At 36.5% G+C, this 26155-nt stretch overlaps 3 protein-coding genes across 4 annotated transcripts in view; 2 read left to right on the top strand and 1 right to left on the bottom strand.

Annotated features, from left to right (window-relative positions):
• The window catches only part of LOC117208515 (fl(2)d-associated complex component), a 45311-nt gene extending 20250 nt beyond the window's left edge, over positions 1-25061 (top strand). The window contains exons 2-8 of one of the 2 annotated variants that reach the window (XM_033449718.1): positions 13744-13806; positions 19692-19759; positions 20038-20152; positions 21218-21386; positions 21454-21596; positions 21724-21854; positions 22159-25061. In XM_033449718.1, coding sequence (XP_033305609.1) covers positions 13744-13806; positions 19692-19759; positions 20038-20152; positions 21218-21386; positions 21454-21596; positions 21724-21854; positions 22159-22501 — 1032 coding nt within the window. In that variant the 3' untranslated portion in view covers positions 22502-25061. The remainder of the gene's footprint in view (positions 1-13743; positions 13807-19691; positions 19760-20037; positions 20153-21217; positions 21387-21453; positions 21597-21723; positions 21855-22158) is intronic. The other variant, XM_033449714.1, reaches the window with a different exon arrangement.
• On the bottom strand, positions 2737-11059 carry LOC117208549 (pancreatic lipase-related protein 2). The gene is made up of 6 exons (XM_033449768.1): positions 10871-11059; positions 7484-7583; positions 7079-7227; positions 5324-5559; positions 5009-5252; positions 2737-4362 (listed from the first exon to the last, which is right to left on the bottom strand). The coding sequence occupies exons 1-6, from the start codon at positions 10923-10925 to the stop codon at positions 4127-4129; spliced, it is 1020 nt and encodes a 339-aa protein (XP_033305659.1). The 5' UTR covers positions 10926-11059; the 3' UTR covers positions 2737-4126.
• Positions 17365-19404, top strand: LOC117208542 (glycine-rich cell wall structural protein 1-like). Its single transcript, XM_033449756.1, has 3 exons — positions 17365-17620; positions 18508-18892; positions 19271-19404. The coding sequence occupies exons 1-3, from the start codon at positions 17573-17575 to the stop codon at positions 19282-19284; spliced, it is 447 nt and encodes a 148-aa protein (XP_033305647.1). The 5' UTR covers positions 17365-17572; the 3' UTR covers positions 19285-19404.
• Positions 25062-26155: the final 1094 nt, after the last annotated feature.

Below are 26155 nucleotides of genomic sequence, written 5' to 3'. Positions count from 1 at the left end.
TGCCTCACTTAACATTTAGCAAATCCAATCTCACCTTATCGATCCTAGTAACAAACTTCTATGTAAGGAGAAATATGCGACCGCTGGTATTTTGAGCTTCTCGGAAATTAGTCTCGAAATAAATTTCAATTCGCTCAGTCAGAAAGCTAAGCATAGATTTAACGAGTACAACATTAGACTCTCCGGGGGATATTCGAGGTGGAAGTGAAACGTGTCTTAAAACCACAGAGAATTTCCCCGGCTCCTAGATATTCTCTTGTCGTTTCACTTATTGAGTCGCCACATAAATAACCTGTGCTTTTCACGCTTCTGGAAATCTGCTGCAGGAAATGGAATTTCGACTTTAAAACCAACATCGACTCTACACTTCCATTCACCAATACTGAGATTTCCTACTTTCTTCACGCGGAATTCAAATGTTAACCTAAAATAATAAAGAGACGATCAACAGACCAGAATTTTGTGCTCGAGCAAGATGAACGATTCAAATGAAATAACACCGTTTCGGACGAGATAATAATTCTTAAATGTTTGAATAATTTCTTAACGAATTTTCAAGTTCGCTTAAGTTTCCATAAGTATTCCGGTACTTACAGTTTGGAGCGTACTTTCCAACACTTGGGCTTAAGTTCCGTTTTATAGTTGAATCTCGTGGAAGAATTTTTAAGTTCACTTAATTGGAACGTCAGTGAAAGAACGGACTAGCTTACGGCAAAAAAGTGGAGTTTCTTCCGGTAATTCGAACGTCTTCGATCGGACTTTGAATGATCGCCGTCAGCGAAACTTTAATTAAAGAGCCATTAGCGTCCATAACAACAGGGATAATCGGTTTCTCGCGCGAAACTCGGCTTGGTTTTCCGCAGAAGGTGACGAGAACACAGCTGGTCACGACACTCGTGGGATTTCCATGACAGCAGAGAGAAATGTGGTCGAACGTGGACGATGCACGGCGCGTTCGTGTCCGGTCTTTACAACCGGTGGTCTTTCAAGACTAGGGTCATCTATAACCCTGGCCATAGGTCGTCGATCGTTATCGACCTGTCAGTGGTGAATTTTTTAACGTACATGCCGAGTTGACTGACCGACAGTACAGATTGCAAGATTTCGCGTGCAGGTACACTCAACGCTTATAAGTATCCGGACATTTTGATCGATTCATAGTAGCAGCGCTTACGTGAATTTTCCCAAAGTGTACAACTAGTGGAGAATTAATGAATAGGAGCGAAACTTGAATCATCTATTGATAAACGTAGATGCGATATATTACAATTAAGTACGTGATTTGCTAAATTCATTTTGATATCCTATCTACTGTTATTCACAAGAGTGTTTGAATATTTTAAATGTATTACACAAAACTTTTCAAAATTAATAATGATTGATACAATTAAATTATATTATATTGATAAAATTAGAAAGCAAGGCAAGTGAATAGTTACTTTAAACGTATTATTTATGTAATTAATGTTCAAATGTGAAGGTTTATCGATGTAATGAGTAATATAAAGGACAATTGACTGCTCAAATAATTTACGACGAAGTAATGACTAAATATTTGAAATTAGCCGAAGAAAAACAAAGATGACACGCAGAAAATGATGGAACTTTAGATTTCTTCAGTCTCAAAATAATATGTAGATAGTATATAGAATACTTTTGAATAATTTTACACATACATATAATACCCATTTCTGAGTTTAAAAAATCGATCCTTCTCTTTGGTATCCACTCGTCAAAAATAACAATACTTCGCTTGAAAAAGTGTCATTCACTGTATTGCAGATAATTCGGTCGAGGTAGTCTGAGGAAGAGGAGTCGGACAAACACAGTTCACCACTTTACATAAATCATTCCATCGATTCCTCGGAATTGCACTCTATTGTGAGCTACGTCTACGATTCATCTAAGTGCACCCTCGACTACTTCTCAAGACACGCTCCTCGAGTTTGCTTGGATTCTTTTTTCTTTGGTCCACTTTCTTCTATTCGTAGCTCAGCTAAATCGTTAACAAATTTCGACTGGTATTTGGATAATCGTTTTAGACCACCACCGTTACGTAACCACCTTACGAAAGTCTCCACTATGCGCTTCCATCGACTTTTCGAGAGCACTTCAGACCACTCGAACTCTGGATTCGTTCGAAAATACCAGATACTAGCTGATTCGATGCACTCCCGGGTAAACATTTGGATTTTAGAGTGGCAGCTTTTCGAAACTTCTGTTTTCGCGCTCGGGATACCAAAAATTCTCATCGGAAAGTTCAGTCGTCCTTGAGATAAAGGAGAGGTTGGAAGAATCGTTAACAATAAGCGTTGTAAGAGGTTCTCGTTAATTTTTAATTATCAGGAAGGGAGAAACTAGGCTGATAGCACGATGCAATTCAAGCTGGTTCGATTTCTTTCGTGCTTGGAAATGACTGCACCCATTCTCCACACGAAACCGACGTGGAAAACGCTGCTGGTGAAAAACTGAGAAAAGCATTGTCTCGCGTGGATGCCTGGATCATTGGAAAGTATCCACGCTCTGTGTGTTCTGGTAAAGGCAAAAAGAGGTGAAGGAGGATAGTAGCTTCCGTTTCTAGAAACGTTTTTGTTGTCTCGACGAATTGGAAAGTCTTTGACGCCAACAGGATACGTTCGAGTTTTATAGGAAACTTTTGATTTCTTTGAAATGCATCTGACAAGTGATTCGTCTATAACGTAGAATATGAAAAATTTGTTGATACGTTCCTTTTTATTTATAAATATTTAAACATTTTGGAGTATTTCTGGTCATGCAGTTACGTACAAAAAAGACTTAGGTACTTTATTTCATCTAATAAATATTGTAACAGGTACTTTATCTTGGGTATTTTGCATATGTATGTTTTTTACATTATGTACATTATGTGCATTTTTATACTCTCCCATAAGTGTACTCCTATAAACACCAGCGATTTAAAAATGACTTCTGTCGTGCAAATATCATTACATCATCGATATTTTCAGTCGACAGAAACAATTTCGTCATTAACAGATAATAAATGTCATTCACAAAGAATGTTAATCAAAATCATATTAGAATGACTAAATTATTCCTATCAAATGAAGGTCTAAGTTAAAATTTCTTCATTTTTTAATTACCCAGTAAAATCATCGATTATGTATGAAATACTTTAGAGATTGGAGAATTGTTTGATATTGTTAGTCATCGAATATTATAGATATTTCTCTTCTTATTTATAACTATCTTCCAAAGACTGCATAATTTTTTAACATCTCTGACCCAGTGATATTACAATAAAGCAAAAGTTCAGAACAGTATTGGAGATCATCCAATTCCGTTTTTTTTCGTGATCTTCGCTCCTCATTGTGCTCCTGTTTCCGAATTGATGAATTGTGCAATGTTTAACACAATTACTCCCGTCTCGGGGAGTCGTTCCAATCCTCATCGATTGTCTAAAATAGAAAATAAGAAGACCGCCCTTGGAATTTCCATATTTCGTGAGTAGCCAAGGCGCATCGGAAATAATGCTAAATTGCAGACCATTTTGCTTCGTGTCCCGTATCCGTGGCCGTAAAGGAGGGAAACTACGCGTTCGATGGTAGTCAATTTTATTGACATTCTTCACAATTGATAACAGGAACCTTTATATCAATTTTTTTTTCTATCAATCTATCGATTTTTTATTTTCTCCTGCGGAGAGATTGTTTTATAAAGTTTCTCGCCATTTTTGTGAGAATGCTTTGCCATTTCTCGATAATATTATTCCTAATTTCGAGCATCGATTTTCAGGATCATTATAATCTATCAATATTTATTTCCATATTTTTCGTCAAGGAATTATTCCACAACATTATTTCGCCATTTCTGTGAGAATATCTTTACTGAATATTCTTACTTCGATGGTTTCAGTGCTTTTAAATTTGTCTACTTTTAATCTTCTCCTACGAAAAAATTATTCCACGATGTTCCTCGCCGTTTTTTGTGACTTAATGAAACTAGGATGAACTGTGCAGTTTCTTGTGAATATTGTCGTTACACTTTGAGCGTCCATTAGTTAGTTAGAATCCTCGTTTCCTCTTTTTTCTCGGACTATACTCAAAGAATTGGGACTTTTTGCTCGTCTGGTTCATCCAAACTAATATCATTTTCTCATGTATCCAGTTGCGTTCCTCGCGAAGGGTGCTTGCGCGTTGGTTCTTAGATAAAACTTCCCTCTAACTCTAGAATCCACCGCGAAGCCCATTAAGACATCAGGTGTCCACGTGCACTGTGCCTGGATATTCGGGTGCCATTTTGGACACTGACTGGCAGGGAATCCAAACGGATTTGTCACGGATTCCGCATAAAACATCCATGCTCTGTTATGTCCACAGACGACTAGACAGAAAGAAATAGCGATTCATTAAGGGAAATTAAATTATGGGAGCGATATAATGAGGTTGTGATATAAAGCTTTAACGCTATCGTGGACAATCATTACTATTTTAATGATTATTTTATTATATTTATTCATAGAATTCTTTTGCAAAGAAAAGCTAATCTGTAATTTCTAGTTCAAAGACCACGATATAATAGATAATTTATTCCCTTCCAAGAATAAAATTCTCCTTTTTATAAAAAGTCACTGGCCATTTTCTTTTTATTTCTTTTCCCTGCTGAAAGTATTATGGAATTGCCCTGCATACCTATTTTTGGATATTTCTGTTATTTATCAAAATTTATAGAATAATTTTAAGTATTAAAGCTTCAAATGTTGTGTTTTACCACGATTAAATATAATTTAATAAGTAAAGTTACCGTTTGCGATAATTACAAAAAACATAACAATGATATTACTATGATTAAATTTCCTTCATGATAGACTTTATGGACTGAAAGCTAAACCTTAACTTTATGACCAATATCGTTGATCTCATTATATCTCTTACGCCAATCTTTTTAGACTTTTTTTAGATTTTTGGCCTAATAAAGAAGAATCTTAATAAAAAATGAGTTCATAATTCGCAGAAGATTCAGTACATACTATACTGGTTGATGAGTCTCGACACACTTCTCCGAATAACACTATCCAAATTGCATCCAGGCTGAATAGGTTTGCCACCGTTCGGATAAAAATCGACATGACCCAGAGGATTCGGGAAGCCAAAGTTTCCACCATCGGTGTGAATCACGTCGACGAACATGGCGTCAGTCTTTGTCAGATGCCCGTCTCCGCCCGTGTTCATGTAAAGAGGATAGGCGGCGTCCAATCCTGTGATCCTTCCAACCTGAATTCAGATTGAACGTCTTTGGTGAAAGTGAAATTTCTTCTTACTCTGGATAAGCGAAATTTCCATACCTTCCGCGGAGCAAGAGCTTTCCCCATGAAACCAGCGATCTCAGCTCCCAAGCTGAAACCAATTACGTGCAAGCTGGCTAGGGATATCGCTCCCTGAGCGTCCAGCCAATTCACCAGACGAGCGACCTGAGGTCCGACTATTCTCGTGTTTCGAACCGCTGTCACGTACCATGGCAGACCGGCCAATTTGGTCCAGTGCACTAAGATTATATTGTACTCGCCTCGTTTCAGGTAAACTGAAAGATGGCCGATAATTTTTTATCAGAAGGAAAATTGTATTCTTGAAAGTGAATAAGGGACCTATTGTATCTTGCCGATTGAGCTAGAGCCACTCAATATTTTTGAAATTTTTTTTATAGAATTAAAAGATGCAAGGAAATTCTATGGTAATAATAATTTGGATAGCCAAAGACAATTTTCTATTTATGATATAGTGTCGTCGTGTTGATTCAATGGTCAATATCAAGTAATATTTCATTCTACGATAGCATACGATTAATATTAACGTTAAAGACTTAATTTATTAACACTAAAGTTAATATTAAAACGTTTCAAATGCATAGCTTCTTATAAATTATGATGATATAATAAATCTCGATTAAATAAGAATATATATTGGTAAACTAATTCTATATAAATTTCTCAAGTAATTATTATGTATGTATCTGCATATAGATAATTATTTACGTATTGAATAATTTGTTACAGTCCAAGAAAGAAATTTACCATCTGTATGATGTAGTTTCATAGATGAGAAATTTAAATTTTAGCACGTGGTCCTAGTTCAATGGCCAGAGGGCATAAATATACATATATTTTTCTTAAAAGATATTAGTCATCTGATGGATGTAGTTCAAGTTCAAGTTTACTCATTTCAATTCCACTGGTATGGAAACGAGTCGCGGAAAGTTCCCAACGATTTGGAAACTTGTCTGTGGCCAGCACAGTAGAGTTCGCCGTTGAAAAGGAGCAGAGTGAATGTCATAGTCGGGCCAGAAATATGGATCCCGCGTGTACGGGGAAGTTTCCATAGTGAAAGGGTGAACTTTCAAGAGATTCACGATTTATCATCCTGTCAAAATGTCTTACAGTGGCTTGTCTACTTGATTCTTGTAGCTACTAATGTCCCCAGCCTAGTTCCATCAGTTTCTGTCTACCAAGCTCTGTCTTGGCAAATCTGATAATATACGTATGTATATCGGAATATTCCACGTAAATTCATTCAGAAATTCTGTGTCTGCGAAACGAACACTTTGATAATCGATAATGTTCAATGATCTAAATTTAGTCGTTACGAGACGATTACTAAATACGTCCAATATAGCAAAGTAGGATTATTCGTGTCACCCAAGCTTCGACATTTTAAAATTCAATTTTAAACTTTGCACGTAATGATCAAACTTGTTGTATAATATTTCAATATTATTTGACCCAATGTATGCTAATTGTTTTATCGCAGTCAGTAAATTTCCTGAATTTTTAAATACAATTTAACTTAATTTCAAAAAGTAAACTTTCCGTGAATTTGTTGAATTGTAAAACACAATTTCAAAGTAAAAAATTATTCGAGTAGAAAATAAATACTGAATATGAATTAAGGAACGAACGTATGTTGTTAGATATCTTAAAGTTTAGGGGATTAATTTTAAACGAGAAAACGGAACATAATAATGATCCGTGAGGAGGAGGATTTAATTAAAAATGGTTCGACGGTGACTATAACACATGAATAACTAACTGAATAATGAAGAGTACCGTCTCTTATTGCCGTGGCACTTCCTGCCCTCGCACTGCCGCTGTATCCGTGAATGAAAATTACTGTTGGATATCTGTCGTTAAAATTACTCTTCCGCAAGGAATACGGGTCTGAAATATTTAACGTCGTCCCACAAGTTGGATTCCTCCTAATATAACAGAGAATAATGATTTAGATGAAGTTTGAGGCTTCTTCATACCATCGTTAGTGGAATATTTCTATTTATATCGTAAAATTGTTACTTGAAAATTTGATAATTAAAGATAGTTAGTTCGACATTTATCGCAAGTCTACCTAATGAACTCTATATATAATAATTTAATAAAACAATTTTCTATTTTCCTACATTGTCGTTAGTAAGATTGAACAAGTCCTAAGAATTTTTTAATTAATTACCGACGCACCTGGTAAAAAGCAGGTACTCTATATCTTGGTCCACGTCGATAGGACAACAATAAGAACAGGTACCAGCTGGCAACGTCGTTACGTGCAGTGGATTCTCACCTGGTGGCAGAAAGCGAACGTAACTTGGAATGTTCGTTGTTGTTTTTGCATGGCGACGCTTGGCCTCGACCAATCGTCGCGGTCTTCGTCATTGAACCTGAAAACGGCACGTGATGTCGCGTGCGTTACCGATTCCACTTCACGATCTAAATTCTCCTCTCTCCTGTTCGGTGCTCCTTTCTCCCGACAGAGAAATTCTTTCACTATTTCCATTAGAGATACGGTAGGATGATTTGTAAGAACAACAGATTTATAAGGTAGAACACGCCGATCGGAGACCATCGTTTGGAAGATTACAAAAATCTGAGTTTCTTATATTCGAGTTTGATGAAACGACGAGGTTCAAAGCGTAGCTCACATTACGGCCGTCTTGTTAATTGAGATTACCACGAATTTTTGTATTCAACCAAACTTATTGAGAAGATATCTAGCTGCACGCATACTCAAAACAACACTGGAAGCACTAAACTTACTAACTTGGACCTTGGCTTGGAAATAAATATAATAAAAATTAGCGCACTTGATACATTTAGCGAACGTTTCTTTTCACCATTGCAAATCACATTGACCATGAATTCCTTGTATCCACTCGCAAATTTATCATTGTTTCATCAAGTCAAAGGAAGGAAACGTCACGCACACGATACATAGTGACAGATGCAACGTGGTTTAATATTTCAGTAGAAACCATAAACGACGAACATTCACAAAGCGTCGCAAACCGGAATTCCATGCGCGAGTGGAACGTAAATCAGCAACGGCGTTTATGGCCTGGTAAATTTTGCCACGTCGCTTACCGTCCCGAGATACTGTCCGTAATTTCGGCCGAGGACGAAGGATACCCAGTGTTTCTGTTCTGTCTCGTTACAGACCGATCTATCGCGTGATCCACTATCGTGCCTCCTGGCGATTAAATTTTTATCGAAACGGACCGCACCGACGATGAATGTTTCTCTAACTTCAACCCTAGACTTACCGAATAATAGATTGTCTGCGAGCAGAATAAACGTGCAATAAAATGGCTCACCTTGATTCCAGGATCGCTGGACGACGAAGGATTTTGTGTCATAGTGAATTGTCCTAGACCAACGATATGTCATTACGTAACTTGTTTGAGTTGTTTTTTTATCCTACGCTAGAGATACAATTTCATTCCATTTTGAAGTCAAAAAGGTTTTGGGTTGATGGAAAAAATAGCGTTGATTTTTTATCGTATCGAGAAAATCAGCTTCGAGCTGGATCATACGCCGCAGTTTACGGTAAAGTCGTTTTATAAGAATGGCGTTGTATGTACAAATTAATGTAGGTCGAACAATCGTAGCGATTAGACATGGAAGAAGACGAAGTCTATTTTTGGTTAGTTATGAGATATACATTTCAAAATAGATATAAACTCGTTAAAATTTTTCTTCACATTATTAAGAATGCCTGTCCTCTACACATAGCACCAGACTATCACCATTTTTCTTTGCAAAATTATTTACATATTCTATTCTATTCTTCTCTGTATCAAAAGCAACTTCTTCCTACGACGGTGAAATAGATAGGCTTCCACAACGGTGCGACAATAAAAAACGATGAGTATTACATAACTGATTAAACAGATTGTAGCATAACAACATCGCAGTAAACTGATTCTCTTTTATGTCTACAAAATTGACAGCTCATCGTTTTCCGCAAACCTAGTCTATCTAACTCGGAAACTGAAGGTTTCTTCAACGACGGTGAAAGTGTTCGAAAGTCTAAGAAGAAGTTAATCAACTGCAAGTATTGTTGCGACGTGACGATAAACCGTGGTGTGAAAAGTCAAGCGAGACGGAATCGCTTCAAGGAAGCTAGGCTGTCGTAATATCGATTAGTACTGTTAATCTAATAGGACACAGTAGCTTGATAGCCGTGATCTTGTTGTAACGTGAAATTATTTACTACGACCATCGCGATAATACGACAGCGTAACGTGCAATCGTTATTCCACGTGATAACGACTCTCAGGCGAATTTATTAGTCGATTAGTAGGTTTTTAGTAATAGTATCTTAGAAAGCTGGTGCATAGCACGCTCTAGTTAATGCGTTTAATTTATGGTAATGGATTCCCATTGAATCTCGTGTAGCTTGTTACCTACTCTTCGAACTTTAAAGTGAAAGTATAGCAGTACATACGTTACATGTGTTGGTGCATTAAACACTCCTCTAAATCGTTTCCCAAGAAGTTTTCTGTCCTAAACATTCTAAGTTGTTTCGAAACATTTTAGATTGTTCAAAGTTTGATCATTCTATTTTGAAATATCCTTAATTGTTTCCCAGGAAGTTTCCTATTCCGAAACTTCCTACCAAAAACTTCCCTCTTATTAAAAGACATTCAATTAAGGTATTAAACAGTTACAACGATATTTACGAAAGATATTATTGTGTATATACATCATAATTCGTAAAAATCGGCAAAATTTAGACTACACACGACTATAAACTACCTATTAAAAAAGAGCAGTAATGCAATTTTGCTGTTACTATATACATTGCACTATTACATACATATATGTATCGTTCAGATAGCAACGCTTGTATTAACACTGGAACTCTCTCTGTCAATTTAGAAGATCCTACTTATAATTCAGGAAATAAAAAGAATCTGAAGATAAAGAGTGTGTCGAATGATAAAATAGTTCTATAAGATTTGATAATTATGATACAATCCCCACCTTCAATATTGGATGTCGCCTTCCAAAGATCAGTTTAATCCCGTCGGTATACTATTGTGCAGAACTACGGTGATTATATAGAATAAAATAGTAACAGTTCCATTTTTATGCCAAATTTTATTATTAAAATACGCTTCGTCGAAAATAGGCAAATGGATAACTTTAAACATTAATATAAATTTCAACTAGAAAATTCAGCGGGTGAATAACATTTTTTAACATACAAAAGGCACCGAAATTTCCACAGACACCGTATTCTATCCGTGAAAAGAACCATTCAGAGGCTCTTTTTTATGTAAAACGTGGTCGGCTAAGGCAATCCGCCGAAAATTTAAATGGACGCCGTTATTCGCCTCCTTCGTTCCGAATACGCGCGCATTAGAAAAGTGACTCTTTTAGAACAAAGAAGGAAAACAGATACTCTACCACTTTCAGCTGCATTCACTGCATTTCATTCGAACGAACCATAGAACTAATTAATTAATTAGCTCGTAGAATTAATCAAGATCAATAGAAAAGGATTCACATAAACGATCATCGAACACTCGCGAGGATTTTAACGAACGATCATTATTCATTGATTATTACCTCTTCTGATGATGATTACACGACACAATAAAGAGGTTAGAAAGAGTGGTATCATATCGACAAAAGAAGCTTAAGACAAGAGGATCAGCGAAAGAACCGGATTCCTGTCAGCGATAGCTGCAGGAGCAAAACTGACAGAAATCGAGAGTCGAGATCTATAGCACCTCGAATGGAGGATCTCGAGCATGACGCTAGCCTCGTTTTTCTTCCAATTTTAGACAATTTCTATCGTAAAATTGTTCTGGGCCATTAGTGTCCAGTGAACAATTCAAAGCAATCAGATTTACGGGGATATTTGAGCCTAAAGTGTCATTGCTTACATTCCCTCGCAACCGTTTTACGAAGAAACCATAAAATTTTATGGAATCGATTATATTATTTGCGCACATATCTGTTTGAGTTTTAGAAATATTCATTAACATTTTGAAGCAAAAATAATCAGAATTGTGTCAATTATATCTCACTTAGTACGAGTCTTGAGAATAAATACAAGTATAATTATCATCGAATGTTCATCTAATTCTAAGATTGTAATGGACGAACATCCAACATAATAAACAAATTTTAAACTACTACTATTAGTAGTATAGTAGTATGAACCTTGGAAAAATTAGAGTTCAATTGGTTGACAGGATACTGACCAAACGCGTGGCTGATGCGAGCCTGAATGAAATAAAAGATATTAAAAATACAGAAAATGTCACTTTTTAAAATAACATTTTAGATATTTATTTTTTTCTATTGTGTTTTCTGTTCTAGACAGATGGTTTTTCGATAATTTTGTTTTATCTGTTAAATAATATATCCATCGAAAATACGCGCAAAGATTGAAAATGAAAAGAAAATCGATTACATTGTCGGCTCCATTGAAAAATACGGTTCTGAGAAAAACACATTTAATTAAAGAAAAGTGTTTCATAATTACCACTAATCTGTTGATCTAAATTCGCACAACATAAATACCTTTCTCCTGTTTGGAAAAGTCTTACACCACTGGTTTATTTTCTCCAGGAGCAGTCTGTCAACCGGAATCTACGATCATTTAGATACGAGCTTGACAAATTGACTCTTTCGTGAAGATTTCATCGGTATGAGAAAATATGTATATAGACTATTGCTCGATCGATTTGGTGTACGCGCTATAACAATTACCGAGAAAATTGGAAGCAATAAATTGCAAACTAATCGAATGCTTGATGGACTTCTTCACTCCGATGGAAACGATTGCAAATACGCTGTCGATCGGCTCTGTATCGAATAGAAATTGCACAATTTCCTCGCGGTAATTCCATTATCCTAACGATTGTAAAATTTTGAGGAGTTTAATCGACTGTGATTACACGCTACGAACTACTTTCAGAAATGGCGAAACTACCCAAAAGAACAATAAACAGCAATGGGATCAAGTTTCTTGCGATAATTTCCTATTTATAATACTGAACAAAATTGAAAACACGTTGTATATAATCTCCTATACGAATCGTTTAAATCAATCGATGTCCAAATCGATCAACTCCATTCCTTCAAAATTCCTCTATTTTAATAACGATATACATAATTAATGTTCAATTTTCCAGAAACTTATCTGTGGGTTAATCGAAAACGATTAACATACAATAGCTCTATAGCTTTTGTACTCCAACTGCAGCGTTTTCAAATGTTAAAAATTGTCGCACGTAGTCGAACCCTATTCATACTCGCTTTGAAATTCGAAATCAAAATACCTCATAAATACACAAAAATAAAACGTAATATCTAATATCTAGTAAATCAAACATCGTAAAGTGAAACTTCGTATTAGGATTACGATTGGTTGGAAATCGTGGAAATACAGAACTCGACCACATCGCTAACGATAACGATAAATAAGATTGGAACTGGCTCGAAATTTCGCTGACGATAAAGCAGATATTCGAAATTGACTGGGACGAAATTTCCGATGTATCGCCACGAACATTGCCGCGTACGATTCGTTGCGGCAATCCTTACAAAACGCCTGACATAAAACCCGATTGCGAATGTCGCGGAGGTTTTCATTTGATGTCGGATGATCCTGCTAGAGGACCGTCCGGTTGTTCCGCACGTACGTGTATCTGGGTCAGGGTGCTTTCTAGATATTAGGGGGATGATGCGCAAAATATCCCCACCACCGTGCAACATTGGTACAGCAACTTTTCACTGTGACGCACTAGCCGTGGACCATCTCGAATCACAGGCCGCCTAATTTTCTATTTAAACTTCGCTGAAGAACGTGCCTTTCAATCGACATCCTAGCAATTTTCCGGGGGACAGTTTGATTTCTACGAAATTCTCTTTGCAGTCTCTCAGAAACTAAACTAATCAGCTTATAAACTTCGCAATTTTATTATCCGGAATTAATTTCCAATGTCTGGAAAAGATAAATACTTTCTGTTTTATTTATCACAAGGAAACAGTATAAATAATTGGAGATACATAGCTAATATTAGAAAAGTAGGACTAAAGTTTTGCAAATATCATGAAAATAAATAAAGTCAATATTGATTATTTTTGTTGTGAATCCTCTAATTTTATTTTAGGCGTAATTAACAAATGAAGGGAATGGTAGTGACAAAATTTTGCAATCGTGGAATCTAATCAAGTAAAGTGGTTTGTAAAAAAAGAAAAATCCAAGGGAACTGATAAAGACATAACTTATCGATCGATTCCTAGTACGCGCGGTGCAATAATAGCACCGGAAACTATTATTGAAGTACTATATCACAATTGTTCAGCCTTCTACGAAAACGCCCAGGCCTTCAACATGTTTGTTCCAGAGAAAAAATCGATTCATGTTAGTTGTTAACCTGTCACTTTCAGCGAAATCTCTGCTAACAAATATGTTTTTGTTTCAGGACAAACTATTGACGAAGCTGGAGAAGAACGAACCGGAGTTAGCGTCCTCTCAGGAAGACGAGGTGAGCATGTAAACGATTCTCTTCGATAGATCTTCATCTTATTTATTATACTTTATACTTTTTTAAAAGTATTCCATTCTAACATTCAAATGTCTAATTTTCTTAATGTTAATAATCGCGTAGACTTAAACATGTCGATCGAATGTCAATCGTCTTACCATTATAATAATTAGGCTGTGGATACTTATGCAAATTTATATTTTTATAAATATAACTTAAAAAATGGAAACTAGATAGACATTTGTTGTATTTGTTAAATATTATAAGGAGTACTATATTTTGGATACGTTATATATTTTTGTACGTTATGTATATTCTATGCATCTTTTGCACTTGTCTTCCATAGATGCATAAAAATCCGCAGTCTAGTTATAATACAAACTACAAAATTCCATTTTTTGCGAATTATTAATCCTTGGCAAATTTCAGGAGAAAATTTCTCTTCTTTTGTAAAATTCTACTTTATGCTGCAAATACACTTTTTAAAAATCAGCAGTATAATTGTAATATAAACTACAATGTTCTTTTTTTCACGAATTAGCAATCCTTGCTAAATTCTAAGAAGAAATTTTACCTTTCTCTCTGTGAAGCTTCGCTTTATCTTCACTGCAAAACTACTTAAAAAATTTTTTTATTTTATCGACTATCAACCACATTACAGTAAGAAAAAAATACTCGCAATGATTAGTAGTGCACGACCTTTCCCTGGTCAATCAGGTTTGAAAAATTCTCGGCCCACTCGGCAGTTGGTCATAAAAATCGGATATTTCGATTGAGTGGAAAGCCGCAGAGGGAGAAATTACCACTTAATTCTGGCGTAGAATGAAAGAAATTTTCAGTGAAATGTCGAGGTAACCCTCGATTTAATTAATACCTCTGGAACACTGTGCGGGAGAGGTCCCCCGACTGGTCCCAATGGAGATTAGGTCAGCTGCATTTTCTTACGCGTTTGCCTTCGCTTTTTTTTCTTCAAGGTTGCTCGAGGTAACCTCGTTACTTTCTTTCTTATTGCCAGGGACAAGGCATAATCAAGCCTAATTCGTAATTTTGCCAGAAGGAGAGACGATGATTGGCGAGGGAATGAGATTTGCGCGGTACCCTCGCGAGGAAAGAGAGCGGAATAAAAGAAATCGTTCTCTTTTGATGCCTGGGGAAAAATTTCATTAAATCAATCACGATTGACAATGAGATTTCGATCATTTTTACGCAGCATCCTTTTCTACCTATCATCTCTCACGGATCTGAATTAACCGAGAAGCGTTGCTGATTGGAAAGTTCTGTTATTAAATTTTGTTTTTGTATATTTGTAACTTTGTCTGGAGATTTTCGTAAATAAATGAGACAGTAATTGACTACGATTGAAGATAGTACGCGACAAGTTGTCTAGTTTTGACAAAGTGTAATTTAATTACGAAATTACAAATGGGAGGATCTTGGATGATTCTATTCTTTACCAGAGTTGTTGACATGATGCAATTTAATTTTGGAAATTAATATGCAATCGAAAGATCGGCAGCCAGAGGCGTCAAACATTTTGGAGCAGTTTCTTTACTTATTCAAGTTCATCAAGACCTTTAAGTTTTTGTTAATTTAATCAGTTAAGTGTTTTATAATAAAGTATATTACAGACGCTATATTTTTTAAGAGTTACAAATACAACTTATAATGAAGAGACTGCTTTTATATCATTTCCTAGATAGATTGGTGGCTTGTTTAAATTATCAAATTATCAAACGAAAGCTTTTTGATAGAAAAATCATTCAGTACATTAAATTAGACTACAGAGGTACTGAAGAAATATTTTAGCAAGAAAAATGAAAAATTCGATAGCAATGAAATAAATGAATTCCCACGAAATAAATGAACAAAATAAATAGTATTAATATCAATGACCAATTAACAACAATTTCAGTGAAAGCAGATTTCTTTCTTTTCAAACAATAAGATCGTCAGGGTCTTCCAGTCAACTTCATATCAGACTTAATTTTAGTTTGAATAAATTTTGAGGTGAACGAACGTGGACTATTTCAGACATTAGGGAAAAAATCGTTGCGCGAGAGGAAAAGCTTAAAAACAGGCATTTCGAGACTGGCCTCGATCTTAAAAACTAAATCCGCGTTATTTTGAACTATGCAAGTTATTTTCAACAACGACAGAATCAGAGTGGAGAAAAGGAAGAGAAGCTGGCAGGTACAGTGACCCAGAAAGAAATTAATACACCAAACGAGCGACGACACAAGGGCTGCAGAGAGAATTTTCGACGGTCAAATGGACGCTGCATAGAGAGGAGAAGCCTTTCTGTTCGTTCGAAAGACAGCCGCTGGTCCAGAAAAGTTGCAATTTCCGAGCGAATAGGCCGCTCAATGGGTTGAAAAAGTCGATTAACGAAGCTGACAAAGTGGTTGCTACGACCCTGCGATTCCTGACATGTTCGTCCACCCTCGAGCAGCTATTAATATTCCAATTTAATCGACGCTTCATTTGGTTATGTCCATTACAATCCTCTAGGTCTCTGGAGATAACGCCTCAAAGAGGTAAACAGGGATATTTTATTCGTAATTATGCTTGAAGAATTTTATGTTATTAGACGAAAATGGATAATTTATTAAATAAATAAATTTATCATGTGGAAGAATTATTCTATTGGTATCATCAAAGAACTGATCAACTTAATATTGTTAATTTTATTCGAAGTATTTGATGTTATTATGTGACGATGGAAAATTCGTTTTTTAATGAAATCATCTTGTAAATTCTAAATTATTAAAGAATTAACTGGACTCGATTCTACTGACTAACGAGGAAAATTTCTTGTTTAAAGAAATCATCTTGTATCAAAATGTCATCGAGTAGTTGGTTCGAGATTTAATAAAGACTTAATCCTAATGACTGAGAAGAACGATTCGTTGACAGGAAGATTAATTACTTGAAATACTATAAAAGAGGAGTATTTTCCATTTATTTAAATTCAAGTGGACCATGTATTCGTATGTACTTCGAGGTCTTACGGAGCGACATAGTTTGTGCTAACATTGCGAAACATATTTTGAATAATATCTATATCCCAACACCACTCTTATTATCAATAATAGCTGCCACATTAAATATGAAATATAAGAAATAAAAGATCAAAAAATTGAAGTAATTGCGGAACGCCAAACGATCATAAATCATTCAAGAACATTAGGAAAATAACTTTTGCAAGTTGCATCGTACAAGAGAAAATAATCGATTATTGTTTGTAGAAAAACAAAGCACACAGGCTTCGTTTAAGACGGCTGGTTACATAATTTGGAGACAATGGTTGACATTATTAACGTCGGTGAGCAAATTAGTTTCCTGAGAAGATAAGTATCGCTGTCATCAAAGGCGGTGCTAAGTAAACGATTCGGCAAACGATAACATTCGGACGAGTTACAGTAATTATCTTCCGTGCATCTGTGTTGTAGAATAATATTTTTTCAACTAACATCACGAACCATCAGGATTCTTCCATTATCTGCGGCTACGATTGCGACAAAGAACGTAAGAAAAAAAAACAAAAAGATAGGAATCGTAGCTTCTGTGGAAAAATAAGCGACAATGGAGGTAGCTGATAATGACACCCAACCATCATTTCCTTTTCAGCGAATCCTTTTTTCATGCACCTGTGCAATATCTGATGCATCTCATTCCATCTCCCCTTTTCATGTAATCACGTCGTGACTATTTATTCGACGGGCCAAAAGCGAGAGAAACAGTGTCGAGTGTCGAGATATCAGTGAATATGAAGTATCTCCTCGTTTGCAGCGTGGTCGCTTTGCTGGGACTCTCTGTAAGCAAGCTTTTCCCTTTATTTATCAAGCTTCGAGTACAGAAGATATTATTTTAATTATTTTTTCAATTCTACTAACCTTTTACATCTATTTTTTTATACATATAATTTGGGTCATGTATATGCCGAGGTTACACGAATTAAATTAAATTGATACATTAAATTGACGAATTGATAGCAATATGAATAGACCTAAAACCTACATTAGAGTCATATGAGCAAATCTTTTATACAGAATCAATATACTCTTTGTAGCATGTTGACATAAAAATTAAGAGAGGATAATTTAAAAAGGTAATAAACATTTCCTGCTTTTCTACTTGCAACTGAAGTACTTAGTCAATAAGTAGACTGCGATATTTATACGTTTATAAGATATTTAAAAGTTCCAAATTGTATAGAATACACAGAATATACTGAAATGCATAAAGTGAAGTAAATTACTCGTTGTAGTATTCAATGGATAAAACGAACCTTTATTGATTCTATTTCTTTGTTAGTTATAGTTCATAAAAGTGTAAATTTACATAAACATCCACAGTATATGGATTTCTATATAAATTTTCATTTTTATAGACATAACTAAAAAGATAAGAGATTCGCTTGAATCTTTAAATATCATAAACCAATACATATCTCGAATGTTTTATATTATATCTACATTCCAGTCATCTTTTTTATTTGTATTTCCAAATGTATTTCCAATGTATTTCCAATATATTCCCAAACTTAAGTAAGCCTAGAACTCGAGATGTGAAATCAATTTATTTTTGTCAAATCAAGAATCAATCTATTTTACCTACTCTACTGCCTCGCTATATCATGACCCAAATAATAACTGAAAATCCAAACTACTTAAACTAAACTATCTCTAAAAATAATTCGAGGTCCTTGGAGCTCCCTCGGAGTCTAGTTCCTCCAGTTCTGCCAGCCTTCACAGCGACCGAGAAAAACGCAGCCCCCAAGGTAACTCTCAAAATTGCGGCCCACCACCGAATGGATCACCATGCGGGCCACCTCCAGGATCACCTCCAGGACCACCCCCAGGTATGTCTCCTGACGATATGGCCCAATCGGCGCACGCAATGATGTCTCAGTCTGGATCATCTGGATTCGTGAGTGGAGATATGAAGAGAAGCAGAAGGGCTACTCGAGGAGGTGGAGACGGTGGTGGAGGAAGAGGGCGAGGAGGTGGTGATATGGGAGGTGGTATGGGTGGTGGATTTGGAGTTGGCAGGGGTGCTAACGTTGGTGCTGGAGGTCAACATGGAGGTGGGTTAAGAAGCGCGAATAAAATATAAATTGACACTAGAACCACACCGAGTTGAGAAATTATATTTGAACACTTGCTATAGAAAAGTTTTATTTCCGTTTCTGCACATGATGCTTTTATAATAAAGTTAATTAAATTGTTGAACAACAATTTACTTATTTATATGCTTGTTATCGTGGAAACGGTATATAAACATGAAAAAATATATGATAATTATGTTTCTGTTTTGATAAAAGTGAACATTCATTTTGTCAAAAGCACTTGTGCATTTTTTTATTAATTACAAAGCAGCTAATTTCGTTGAGCTTGGTAATTCTAGTGATAATAATAAGGATCATAATGAGATTGAATGTTTTTAGAGCACTATTATGTTACAGGTGGCATGGAATAAATAAATTCACGAACATCGTAGCTTTAAGGTGATAGATATATGGAATTCTAGAAATGGTTATGAAACTGCTGATGTAGTGTAGATTAGCACGTTGAAATAAATCAATTGATAAAAAAACAACTTGTCTTTGAAATATCATCAACCAAATTTTTAGACCTTAGATCCTGATCCTTAGGCAAACTGTCTTCTTTGAGGAAATTTGTAATCCTTTGCTGGATCAAATGTTACTTGTTTAGCCACTGAAAGTCTCTGCTGACCAACCAGAAACTCCCAGTGGGAGTTCATTGGATTTATCTTTCGTTTCCTCGTGCGAATCGCTCGATGAATCTCAAATGGGGTGGAGAATGATCAGGCTAATGCGCTTTGTCGAGATTAAATTTTAATTACTCTTCTTTCCCTTCTCGTAGTGCGTGATCTGTGTGAATGCCAGGGCCACGATGCAAACTGCTCCCTGCGGCCATCGGGTTGTTTGCAGGTAAAATGATTTTTTTTCTGCATCCTTTTGTACGTACTATATCATGCATACTATACTACAATATTCTCGCATTTATACATATATATCTTCTCTGTCAATGATTCATTCTAGATGTCATTGATTGAAATACTATCTGGTAGTTTTTGTGTCAATTTAGAAGAATCTTCATTATCTCGACATTATCTCGTTATCAATAAGACAAATACATAAATGAGCAATAATAATTTACAACCAAATTTAATTACGTTCACCACATTTTTCTTTGAATCATTTTACAGGCGTTGCTTCGTCAAAACGATACAAATGGCGGTGTCACAGAGACTTTTACCACTGAGATGCGTCATATGCAGAGCAAAGATTCTACGCCTGAAACAAACCCTCATCCCTCGGGACGTAAGTAGTACAAATAATGAACATTGTTTTCTTCCAGTTCTCACACTCTCTCCCTCTACCTACCTGCTATACCGACTTATTTACTATCTACCTACCTACTACCTATTTATCTACTACCTACTTATCTACCACCTACCTACCTATTTAAGTACTTCTCACCCTCGTCGAAGAACACCCTACGACGTGTTGTGTTTTACGATTATTTCGTGATACAATTTTTTCACTCGGAGTTTCATAGAAACGTATGCAACCAGAATAAAACGGTCTTCGTGCTCGCCGATGTGATTGCAGGGGTGTAAAATCGTCGTTAATTGGAGCGAACCGGGAAAGCACTTGTCGCCTTGCTAGCGAGGCCAAATGGGCTCGTAAGGCATGACGTATGACCATTCTTTTTTGGAACAGTTTTAATAAATATCATTTCGACTCTCTTTTCACACCAGCGGCTCTGCAATTAATTTCGTGAAATATTAAACACGAACATGGGATACCATCCGTAAATTATTGGTTTTATCCGTACAACCTTGCTGAAACCGATATTTCGTTTCTATAATATAACTTCAAAGCGATTGCTCGTTGGCCATATTTGATAAAAATGAATCGATGAAACTTTCTTGAGCTAGTATGATAGTTTCATATGAATGGAAATTTTGGACGATGTGAATTGAATATTTTATTAATTTCTGAATATTTTAACAAATATTTGATTTTCAAGCGCTAGATATTGTATAGACCAAATGCTTGAGATTAGGGTGTAATTAATTAATTTACTTCAAATTGAGGGTTGAATTAAGGATTAAGCGAGCGACTCATGCTACTTAGTTTGTATTTGAGGGACCCTTTTTGCGTTACATTCTACTTTCGTAGTTTTAATATATCTATATAATCCTAATTTTATTTTAGCATCAAAACTTTATTTCGCTTAAAACATTTACACCTTCTCATCCTTCCTGACATACTACCTACATTTTATGATACCTTTTATAATTCCTTTTATAACACTTTTACAAACTTTAATACATTTTTATAACGTCGTATGATAAATCTTGCAATATCTGTATTTTATAGTACTCGATGTCTGGAAAGTCTTGGGTTCTGCCACAAAGCGCGTCAGAGTATAACATGGGGACAGGAGTGCCAGTGGGAGTGACTGGACCTGGCGGTAGATGGGTCGCCGGAAATGTGCCAGCCTCCGCCTCTTTGTACTCTATGGCCAGTGGTTCATCCTCTATTTCCGGTTCGCCATGTTCCTAACAAATCACAAAATGAATTACCTCTTCTATAACATTATCTCAATGTTTTAGGAGTGTCTTCCGTATCTTCTTCGAGTTCGTCTTCTGCAAGTAGCACTGGAAGCTCTAACCTTGGGAAACCTACGAGGGTGAGGCAACCTTCTGGCGCGACTCTGAGACGCTCGCAGACGCAATCTATGAAAATGAGAATTCAGGTTGTTTAAATTTGTTTGGAAATTCTAATAATCGAATTCATATACGTATATTAAAAAATAGAATAACATAAAATAAATATTGATAAAATGTTAGAGTTCAATTTGTTTCGTTTATTATTGTTATTAGGAGTATCAAGATCCGATTCAGCAGGTCGTGGAAGAGGAAGAAGTGATGAGGGAAAATCGGGATCGCAGGTTGCCGCCGATCAAGGAATTCCAGAGGGACTATCGTGCAGGAAAAGCATCCACTAGGATAAGGTAATAAATTATTAAATCTTTTATACAGATTTTCGATCTTTTCTTCATGAGCATCAAGGTTCTTCGTTTCGTACGCATTAATTGGGATTTCAAGTGAAATAATGATCCATACAGTTCTTTAAATAGTAATTCTTTGACTTCTAATTTCCCAATAAATATTCACGTTTATCTAAATTTTCGTAAGTGTCTAATACTTATGCACAAGTTCGTATCTTATAAAACTGCTTCGTGAAAACTTAATTTGTCTATTACTAAATTTGTTTGCTATATAATATACGACATACCCTCAACTTCTATTCACCAGATGTGCTCAAAAAATCGTGACTCAATTGGAAACGTCGCCGACCCCGAGAGATTCTAACAACGTGAACAGCTCGACGTCCTCATCATCGACGAAGTCCACGTCGAAGAGGCCTCAGTCAGCTCCGAAGCTGTCGGTGGTTCAGGAGATTCAGAAGTCGAAGAAGGAGAAGGAGAGGGAGAAGGAGCGGGAGAAAGCGGAGAAGGCTCGTCAGAAAGAGGAAGAAAAGGCAGAGAAGACTAGACAGAAGGAGGCCAAGAAATTGGCCAAGGAGGAGAAGAAAAGAGCGAAGAAGGAGGCGAAAGCGAGGCGAAAGGAGGCCGAGGAAGCTCTCCTTAGAGAGTAAAAGTAGTCTTCGAGTTGAATAGGAACGACAAGTAGAAGTTCACAACGATCAATAAAGTATTCGAAAATCCTCAACATAGGATCAATGCGATTGATCTTGATCGCACTCGGGGTCCGTTCAAGCTGCATCGCGAACGCGATAGTCATTAAAAATGGAAAAATGAAATCAAAGGATTCACGAGCATTTTGTAATTCTTAGAGTCTAGTTAGTATTCTTCTCGAGGCACGTGCGATCTCTTTCGATTCTTTGAGATCGAAGAGTGCACGGTGTCGCCAACGATAGCGTTTCATTCCGGAGAGGAAGGGTCTATTTATCGACTATATTAATCGCTTTATTTGACAAACAATTAGGATAAGGCGTTTTAACATTTTATAAAAAGGGCGCGAGACGTAGGTGTTGCTTTCGTGAGGCAGCTTGAACTAAAGGCAATCCCGAGGGACGCGAGGAACGTATAGCGGCGATATAGAGACGTATATCTAAGATAACCTAGAAGCGGCCAAACTTAGTAACCTGTCATATCGAGTTATCGCGGACTAATAATACTAATCGATAGGAAGACTCGAGAAAAGCGTAGCGCTACGTTGCTATTATTTGATTATCGCGTAATCTTTACCCTTTATCCTGGGCGTTTCCTTTTTGTAGGAACAGTAACCTCGTGACGTTTTGTCGTTACTTTTTTTATAGGATCATCCATCGAATCATTCTCATCGATCTGACTAAACGTAACTTGAATCGTCGGTCGTTTTAGCGGTTAACGAACACACCGATCCGAGACCTATTTTTCGACTCCGCTTCACGGACAATACTTTGAGAAAAACGTAGTTTAATTCGCAGTTAAATCTCCCCTTTGTCACATTCTAAGAAAAGAAAAAAAGAAAAAAAGAGACACGTAAAACAATTCTTCATCAGTAGACTACGGATGTTTATGAATTTATGAAAAATTCCGAAGTGCAAGAATGTACAGAGTACACGTTATATGCAGAAATATATAAAGTATAACATAAAACAAAAAAGTATTCTTTGTAATATTCCGTAGGTTTAGAAAGACCAGTTTTTTAATTATGTTCGTAAAAATACGAAATAAACATCCGCAGTTTGCTCGTTAGCAATCTCCGATCATTCGATCATGAAATTGATAATCCTGTTCCTCCAATCGATTTGTAGTAATCATCGTTAGTTCGTTAGAAAAACTAACATTTCCTGTTTCCGTTCTTCATCCCTGAAACTACTCCGAAAGGAAGAACAAAAACACGAAAACATGCAAAAATTTGGGATAATTGAACGCGAAAAAATTCCCGCGGTACTTCATCGAGTACTGATTAAAAGTACTAATTTCGACAGCTAAAGAGATACATATGTACATTCTTTTTCACTTTCATCCCGATTGAATTATTTCACCATTTTCTTCGCGCACATGTGCGTGCGTGTGTGTATATGTGTGTGTGCGCGCGTGTGCGTGTATGTGTACATATTCGCGAGACGAGTACTCGTTTCACTTCGGGGAAGACGAACAATTCGCGTAAATATACTACGATAAGCCTAAGCGAGGGTTCGACTAATCGAAGAACACGCGAAAGTGTGTCTACGGCGGAATAGTAAAAAGAAAAAAATAAAGAAAATGAAAAAAATAATGATAGTACAATACCGATAGATAGAAATGACGAAAGCAGAGTTTCGAGTGCAGTGCGTGCCTCGTTTATCGACTTTTCGTGATTACCGTAGATGCGTAGCGTTTTATCGATTCATTTAATCCTCTTCTCTCTCTCGAGACGCGGCTCGAGAAGCTTAATTAATCGATGAACTATAACTTACAAAACTATTACCCTTCGCCACGTTACACTAGACGCTATTTCAGAGATCCCCTTTTACCCTTGTAACCCTTTTACTGGGCGGAGGCAAGGTAATTACTCGTTTCACAATAACCAGTCGTGTGTGATGATGTTTGTACACGTAAATTCGAGAACTCGTTGGATATTATTCTCTAACTTGTATTAAAAACAGCTTTGACTAAATTCAAACAAGAAGCTAAGAATTTGTGGTTTTATCGGAAGGTTAGAGCTTCAGTCAAAGGGTTACGGAGAAGAAAGACATACAACAAAAAGAGAGAGAGAGAGAGAGAAAGAGTAACTGTATACATATTAAATATTATACGTAATGTCCTACTATACTCGGATAAGAAGAACGAAAGAAGGAGAGAAAGTAGGTTGAATATCACGAGTATACGATTCACGGTTACGAGATTAATCCGCGATTAAACCTCTTTGAAACTGTTCTCACCCTCTGCCCCTTGCCCCCATACTTTTCAACCCCTCGGTTCGATGAGCGATACTGGATAAAATGATGCTCGGGGTAGAATTAATAATGTTTGAATCGATATTCTATATTATTATTAGACAAGATGGCACTTCGTCCTTGCTACGAGATCGGTTACTTGGAATTTCGAGTTTTCGTTTTAGTCTCACGATGATTGGAAAACAAGCCAGCATCGCTCCGGAGCCAGCTCAAGCAGCCAAAAATCAAAAGCAATTTTTTACAGCGCGCGACAATGATTTAAAAAAAAGAAAAACGACGCGATATCAAAAATATACGAAAATGAAGAAGCGAAGCGTGCAGATGTGAGAATCTTAAAGAACAAAGAGAACAAGGGTTGCAGACATCTATTATTGGTAGATGATAATCTCTAGAAAAGAAGAGATTTGTCGATTCATTTTTCCGATACGAATTCGTTTGTAAATTACACCCTACTTCGTTCTTCTTGTGTCATTTTGTTACGCATGAAACGTGCGTTCAAATGTTGTTCGTCCTCCTCCAACTTGACCTAATTTATGCACTGCCGGTAATTTTTATTTCTTAACGATCGAACTTGCGAGGGAAAAGTGACTGTTATCAAAGGGCGTGTTCCCAGGAGCGATCATTCGTAGAATTCGAACCAGTTTAGTCGACCGTTATCTTTTCTATAAAAAAAAATCGATCACGTTCGACGAGGTGAGGGAATCGCCTCGTTCCGATCAGATTGTTTTCATTCCCTTTCTTTTCCTTTATCTTTCTTTCGTCTTGCGTAGGTAAGGTTTTTCTCACAGAGCGAACAAACGGTCTCTCGAGAAAGTCTCCAGTTTTCCTCTGTTCGAACGAGCTCATGCAAGACTCGCGTACAGACGAATCTCGACGAGAATCGAACTGCGTCCTCTCTGTAGCGATAACGAGGAATCTTTTGTTGCCTGTTGTTGGTGAACTTTTAAACGGTAAACCTGTTCTATGAATATCAATAGCAACATTTTATCCACACCGAAGCACGGGAATATTTCAGTTTCATTTCAACTTCAATGTATCGTGAAACAAGCCACAAATTGCACGCAGTAAAGGAATTCTTGTTTCTTACTTTTCTTTGATCTTTACCATTTCGAATAGAAACAGGCAACAGCAAGCAACAACTTCTGTCACCGGCAACAGAAGCGAAGAAACGTGGAGAAACATTTCGAGAAACATCGAACGTTAAATATGGAATTGTTTTTCGCTGTTGCTTCAGCGGAGATGCAGAGACTCTCCTTTGATTTAATCGCGACGCATTCGATGGAATGCGATGAAGAAACTCGACAGACGATCTTTATTGTATCCGAGAAAAACATCGCGCACATATCAGTAGTGATTAATGCA

Source organism: Bombus bifarius, unplaced genomic scaffold (genome assembly GCF_011952205.1).
Source record: "Bombus bifarius isolate JDL3187 unplaced genomic scaffold, Bbif_JDL3187 scf7180000007966, whole genome shotgun sequence".
In the NCBI taxonomy this organism is placed as follows: Eukaryota; Metazoa; Arthropoda; class Insecta; order Hymenoptera; family Apidae; genus Bombus; species Bombus bifarius.
Note: the sequence above shows the minus strand (reverse complement) of the source record. Positions and strands in the feature narration are given on the sequence as shown.

Bases quoted from the DNA above. Each gene is read 5' to 3' on its own strand.
- LOC117208549 (XM_033449768.1), bottom strand. From the start codon at position 10,925: ATGATACCACTCTTTCTAACCTCTTTATTGTGTCGTGTAATCATCATC. The intron at 7,584-10,870 runs GTAATAATCAAT...TTCTGCCACCAG, and splicing joins TGTAATCATCATCAGAAGAG to GTGAGAATCCACTGCACGTA. The intron at 5,253-5,323 runs GTATGGAAATTT...ATCTGAATTCAG, and splicing joins AAGCTCTTGCTCCGCGGAAG to GTTGGAAGGATCACAGGATT.
- LOC117208542 (XM_033449756.1), top strand. From the start codon at position 17,573: ATGAAGTATCTCCTCGTTTGCAGCGTGGTCGCTTTGCTGGGACTCTCT. The intron at 17,621-18,507 runs GTAAGCAAGCTT...AAATAATTCGAG, and splicing joins TCGCTTTGCTGGGACTCTCT to GTCCTTGGAGCTCCCTCGGA.